Source organism: Lolium rigidum, chromosome 3, assembly GCF_022539505.1.
Source record: "Lolium rigidum isolate FL_2022 chromosome 3, APGP_CSIRO_Lrig_0.1, whole genome shotgun sequence".
Lineage (NCBI taxonomy): Eukaryota > Viridiplantae > Streptophyta > Magnoliopsida > Poales > Poaceae > Lolium > Lolium rigidum.
In genome coordinates, this window is record NC_061510.1 from 309,417,621 (window position 1) to 309,424,776 (window position 7,156).

Here is a 7,156-nt window from a genome sequence, read left to right on the forward strand (position 1 = left end):
ATATGTTCATCCTAATTAAAACAGCTGAAATTGAGTCTCAACATAAACATATGAGTATTATGACGTTGTGGTTGTTACATTTCCAAAAGTTAGCAGAGATGTCTACCAATTATGATGTTGTGACATAGGGTTCTATCATTAAGTCTTGATTTGTAAAATGACAAAAGGTGATCTAAGTTCTTTTTAGAAGAACTAGTTTCGAAGTATTTTCTGAGAAAAATGTTGACCATGGTATTTATCGAATTTCTAGGAAATTATGAATACCACATTAACAGGTGAAATGGAAGATGGAGGAGTATCCAATACATAACCATCAAGATCTACATTGACAAGAGGCTAAGAAAATTGGATTTTCGCGAAAGTGTGTTTTCCCAGTATTCATGAAAAATACGGTAAACGTCACTTTGACTAAACAAAACATCATGTGATACAAGAAAGGAAAGTCTCACTTAAGGAGCCGGAAACTGATAAAAGAGTTATCATTTTGATGAAATAATGTCAAACTAGGTGACATTATGGATTTGCAAAGAACATATGAATCTGAGGATTCAGGACGCTAAAACAACGCGTTCCACAACTAAAGCATAATCATAAGCTCATAGGTGTATGGTGTTATGATAAGTGACAAATATGGCTGAATTATTTGTACTCTAGTGCAAGTGGGAGACTTGGAGATAATGCTCTAGAGACAAATAATGATGGATATATTATATATCCAAATGTTCATAATCCGTTTCGTGCCATGCTATAATTGTATTATGAGGAAAACACTCATAAACGCGTGGTATTGTAAACAACCAGTTGTCTCTGGTTAGCACGCAAGTGCGTGACTGGTTCATTGAGGTCGATAGTTGGTCGAGGTTTTCCTGATCATGGACACACACGTCATTGACAATGAGGTCATATCGTCATATCATTAGATGAATGATATGATGGACATACCTGCAACATAAGTATTGTAACACGATTCATACCGTATGGAGTTCAATGTTACGATATTTATATGGAGTGCATATATAGTAACTTAATCTTTCGAGCGTGAGATCGCATTAATCACCATCTCCTGAGGTTGCCTTAGTTGTTTAAACCGCCACACCATGATATATAGTGTGGTCATAAAGGCTCAAATAGGTATACTGATCGAATTGTAGAGGTCTATGCTATCAAGAGCGGGATTTGTTCCGTCCACGTGGCGGGAAGATACTTATAAGGGCCCACTCGGTGAGATTATATCAACGAAAGCTGCGCAGCTAATAACTAGGTCATGGGGATATAATCGCATGAGAACGAATGAATAAGCCTTGTCGGCAACGAGATCGAACTAGGTATTGAGATACCGATGATCATATCTTGGACAAGTGCAAGTACCGAATGAACAATGTAGTAAGACTATTTGCATAGGTTCAAACCACGATTATATCTTCGTGGATTTCATAGTGATCTCAATGGTTCCCCAGACCCCCTAGTGACCATATGGTTCGTGACCAGGTCGCCGATCATAGCTATGTTATTACGAACCGTAGGGTAACACACTTAACGGTTCAACGAAACTACAGATGTTGTTGGATTCATCAGAATTGAGAGAAATATCCGGAGTAAGATTTCGGTGAGTTCCGAAAGAGGTTCGGAATAGTTCGGGAATGTTATTGTAGCTTTTCGCTCTATTTTTTTCTAAAAACTAGACACTATCTTCTTAATTAATGAATGAGCCAAACTCCGTTTTAATAAACACAATGTACATCACTAAATTTAACTAATATCTGGTGTAAGATGAAATTATGTGTTCCAAATCTGTTGCCAAATATTCAAAAGTTGGAATTTTTGTGCAACCTATCATAAGTATACAGAAGTACTCCGTTGAAAAGTGGAATCTACTCCGAAAATAGTTTTTCTTCTCATATCCGGTTGCTATCGAACGAGCCACCTAGGCATATGTTGCTGGAGGCTGTGTCCCCACGAAACTGCACACGCGGCTCCCCGCACTATAATCAAATAGCACGCGACTCTTCCGGTTAATATTCAAATGCAAAGCAAATGTATTGCCCTCACATTGCTGCCACAAAGAAAACTGCAGGTCCAACCACATTTGTTCTTCTACTCGTTTTTTTTTTTGAATTCGTGTTCTTCTACTCGTTAAATAGCCCGGATTTGGTGTTCATCCCCTCTTCCTCCAGATCAACAGAAGTCCAAGGAAGTAAGGAACCGCCACCCAGGCCATGGCAGCCACCGACATGAACCACTCAGTCGCCCGCCAGACCAGCTTTGGACTCCGCCTCGCATCCGCCATATTCTCCGCCTCGAACGCCGACGGTGCAGACGGCAACGCCGCCTTCTCTCCGCTCTCCCTCCACGTCATGCTCAGCTTCATCACCGCCGGCGCCGGTGGCGACACCCGCGACCAGCTCGCCTCCATACTTGGATTCCGGGGTCCTGGCGAAACCGACGGCCTACACGCGCTCGCTGAGCATGTGGTGCAACTCACGCTCGCCGATGCGTCTGGCGCCGGCGGCCCACGCGTCGCCTTAGCAAACGGTGTCTTCGTCGACGCTTCACTGCAGCTCAAGCCATTGTTCAAGGAGATCGCGTTGGCGAAGTACAAATCGGAGACCCACTCCGTCGACTTCAAAACTAAGGTGATCCTTTATTTTCGTGCTTATGAACTATTATCTCCGTTCTAAAGTAGTAGTGTTTGGTTAGTTTTGTGAACAAAGGTACCTTTTCGGAAGTATTTGTTCTCACAGTGTGCAATCTACTGATTCATAGAAGTGAATTTTCAATTAATAATTAAAACTGTGGAGAGGTTAGTGTTAACTGCACTAAATGAATTTGGTCATGTGAAATGCACTAGTCTGTCATCACTAAGTATGGGAATAATTTTTTGAGGAATATTTTGGTAGGGGAATTATGATCACATTGAAATGCTTTATGAAAATGTTGGTATTCAGTCTTTGTTGGCTTGTGCTTCTCTGATCCTGCAAAAGCTTATCTTGAATGTTGGTATTCAGTCTTTAGTGGCTTCGACTTCAAAACAACAGTAGTAAGTACTACTAATGTAATTTCTATTTTTCCAGCCTGCTGAGGTTGCTGGCCAGGTGAACTCATGGGTAGATAAAGTAACTTCAGGTCTCATTAAGGAGATCCTGCCTGCCGGCTCTATCGACGATTACACTAAACTGGTTCTTAGTAATGCCCTTTATTTCAAAGGTGCTTGGATTGAGAGGTTTGATGCATCTAAGACAAAAGATGAGAAGTTCTACCTTATTGGTTGGAACCTTCTTGGTTGGAACTCAGTAAAAGCACCATTCATGTCTAGTACGAATAGCCAATATATTTCATCTTGCGACAACTTCAAGGTACTTAAGCTTCCTTACCAGCCAGGCGGGGACAGGAGGCAGTTCTCCATGTACATACTTCTTCCAGAAGCACGAGATGGTATCTGGAGCTTAGCTAGAAAGTTAACCTCTGAGCCAGAGTTCCTAGAGAAACATATCCCAACGGGAAAGGTCCCAGTAAGGTACTTCAAACTTCCAAAGTTCAAGATATCATTTGGATTTGAAGCCTCAGAATTGCTCAAAGGTTTGGGCCTACAACTGCCATTTAGCATGGAAGCAGATCTTTCAGAAATGGTGGATTATTCATCATTGGACCGTAGTATGAGTGTTTCATCCGTTTTTCACAAGTCATTTGTTGAAGTGAATGAGGAAGGAACTGAGGCCGCAGCAGCAAGTGCTAGCGTAGTGAGAATGTGTAAGTCTTTGCGCGCAAAACCGCCCACGAAGGTGGATTTTGTCGCGGATCACCCTTTCATCTTTGTCATCCGTGAAGACACGACCGGTGTGGTGCTATTCATCGGTCATGTGGTTAATCCTGTACTTGTAGCATAGTGCATCTGTTGTGAATCACGGTTCTTGGTGATTGGCTGCCGCATGCAGGTGAAGTATTTTCCTAGTCTGTGCTGACATTGCACACAAATGTATGGAGTAATAAATGTTTCTGTTTTCGGGCTATGGCAGCCCATGTTCACTAGGGAGCAGGGGGATAGGACCGACAGCGGCTAGAAATGCCGCATGCATTTTTTAAATCAGCTATAACGTCGTGGATTTGTACGTAGGGAGAAGATATATCACATGGTTAAAACATAACAAATGTGTCCAAGTGGTGTGAGCTGCAACAGAAGGTTCTGATTTTTAAATTGGATTTTAATTAAATCATCAAAATAAGATGGAGCTTTTTTGTGGCACCTAGTACCCAAATATGGAATCCATTTTGTATGTTATTTGATTTTTTCAGATCAAGGTGAAACCGGTGGTCCATATTCCGATAGATAGATCTTGCAGTTTTGTAACACCCCAATGTATAATCCATATAATTCTACATAATTTATATTAATACGATTTTTTGATCATTCCATTAGCATTCTATAACACACCTCTAGATCAATTTTTAATTGCTTTAGATAAAATGGACAAAAGTTTATTAAATCAATTGAAAGTAGCAAAAATCTTGAAAATCATAGTACTCATGCACAAGACATGAAATATGGTACATTGTGCGTGAAAAATGGAAAGGTTCCATTCTCCATTTTATTGGTGTACTTTCTTCACAAGGTACCACCTTTTCAGTCATTTAATTGGCTAGTACATCAATCGTTCATAGTATCAGAGCCAAGAAGTCTCAAGTTTAAGATCCTGCTCGCGCGGTATTAAAAAAACAGAAGAAAAAAGATTTTTTTGTTATTGTTATCACCAGGATTTGACCGAGTCAGAGGTGGGCCGCCGTCAAGATGGGCTTAAGGAAATATACATGGAGAATTATGTGAATCGGCCTTTTATACCAAGTTGGGCTTAATTGCCCATGTATCTGTAACATATTAGATCGTATTTTAGTTTAGAGATAGAATCTTACTCGTGCACGGTTTAGTGCACGCCCGCATTAGAAAGTCCCCTGGACTATAAATATGTACCTAGGGTTTATGGAATAAACAACAACTCACGTTCAACCCCAAAACAAACCAATCTCGGCGCATCGCCAACTCCTTCGTCTCGAGGGTTTCTATCCGGTAAGCGACATGCTGCCTAGATCGCATCTTGCGATCTAGGCAGCACAAGCCCCACGTTGTTCATGCGTTGCTCGTACTGAAGCGCTTTTGATGGCGAGCAACGTAGTTATCATTAGATGTGTTAGGGTTAGCATTGTTCTTCGTTTAAGCATGCTTACGTAGTGCAACCCTTGCATATCTAGCCGCCCTCACGCCTATCTTAGGCGTGGGGGCGGCACCCCGCTTGATCATTATTTAGTAGATCTGATCCGTTACGATTGCTCCTTGTTCTACAAGGATTAGTTTAATATCCGCAATAGTTAGGCCTTACAAAGGGGGAGGATCCGAGTGGCACGTAGGGTGGCGTTCGCAAGTCCTAAACGGGATGTTCCGAGGATCAACTTCATGTTGGTTTTTTGGCCTTGTTTATGATCGGCTTACGAGCACCGTGCGTGGCCGCGAGGCCCAACCTCGGAGTAGGATGATCCGATTATGCGGTGAAAACCCTAAATCGTCGTAGATCTCATTAGCTTCATCTTGATCAAGCAGGACCACCAAGTATTCGTGCACCCCGTACGAATCATGGGTGGATCGGCTCTTTGAGCCGATCCACGGGATAACCCGAGAGCCGATCGAGGCTCGTATTTAATGTTTACATGTGTGCCCGCGGCAGAAACTAAGCGAGGCATCACCATCACCTTCCCGACCGGGTATAGGTCGGGTGGCACGCCCTGCACTTCGCAACGCCGCGTGTGACCAGGAGAGCATTGCGGGCCGTCGCTCGGAGGGGTCTCAGCCAGCCGCAGCTCTAGGCTCTTCCCGGCTCTACGGTGTTGACAAGGCCGCTGCCCGCCGGTGGGTTTTGGCAGTCAACACATTCTGGCACGCCCGGTGGGACCAGCTCTCGGGACTCATCAAGGAGAATTGCCACTCCAGTCCCGTCCACCGCTGCCATATGCGTTGGCAGCACCCGCTGAAGTGCCGACTACACCGGCATTCCTCGTCTACAGGATTGGTGGCGACCCTAGTGACTACCAGTTCTTAATGGAGGCGCCTAAGGAGATCCCTCATGGATACGCGTGCATGTATGTGCCGGATTGTGGTGATTGGGCACTCACAAACCAGGCCACCACATCGGGGACTCCGGCGAACACAGGAGGAACATCGGCGACAGAGCGTGAGAAGCAGACGTGGCTAACTAAATACGCCACACCGACGAAACTCCCGGGTCCAGCTCCTGCAGCTTGGCTCGTAGCTGGAAAAGCAAACATGGCTGGCCAAGTACGCCACCCCGGCGAATCTTCAGAGTGCAACTCCTACGGCCAGCACAGCGGATCAGATCAGTACCATACTGAGAGACCAGTTCGGCATAATGCCGAAGAGAAGGGCAGTCGGCTATTCCAAGCCGTACCCCGACGATTACGAGATGATCCCGCTGCCACCTAAATATCGGCTCCCTGACTTCTCCGTGGATCAGATGGCTCCAGCTCCATCGAGCACGTCAGCCGATATTTGGCTCAACTAGGACCGGCTTCAGTGTCGGATCAACTACGCGTGAGGCTCTTTTCACAGTCCCTCACGGGATCGGCTTTTGGATGGTACACCTCTTTGCCAGCAAACTCCACCCAGTCTTGGAAGCAATTGGAAGAACAGTTCCATATGCAATACCATTCAGAAGCTTCCGAATCTGGCATTGCCGATCTAGTACAACTACGTCAGAAGCGCAGGGAAACGGTGACAGAATACATCCAGCGCTTCAGGAATCTTAGGAACCGATGTTATTCGGTTCGTATAACTGAAAAGGAAGCAGTCGAGTTGGCAGTAGCAGGCCTTGCAACACCGCTCAAGGACATGGCCTCCCAAGCAGATTATCCTCGCCGGCGCACATGGTTCGAAACTATCAGCATATGAACAGCGCCACCCCGACCTGTACCAAGACAAGTTCAAGCGTGCGAGTAGTCATGGTCGGTACGAGAGGAAGATGAGGTGCCTGCGGGAGACCAAGAGATAGCAAAGTGGCCGAGTGGACTCGGGGGGAACCCCGTGGCCCGCAAATGGGTAAAGCCACCAGGGCCGCCCAGGGGATTTGATTTTGATGTGACCAAGACTGAGCAAATC

The 7,156-nt window shown here is 44.9% G+C and overlaps 1 protein-coding gene across 1 annotated transcript; it reads left to right on the plus strand.

Moving 5' to 3' along the window:
* Positions 1 to 2,216: 2,216 nt before the first annotated feature.
* LOC124699838 (serpin-ZX-like) lies at positions 2,217 to 3,884 on the plus strand. Its single transcript, XM_047232073.1, has 2 exons — positions 2,217 to 2,633; positions 3,072 to 3,884. The coding sequence occupies exons 1-2, from the start codon at positions 2,217 to 2,219 to the stop codon at positions 3,882 to 3,884; spliced, it is 1,230 nt and encodes a 409-aa protein (XP_047088029.1).
* Positions 3,885 to 7,156: the final 3,272 nt, after the last annotated feature.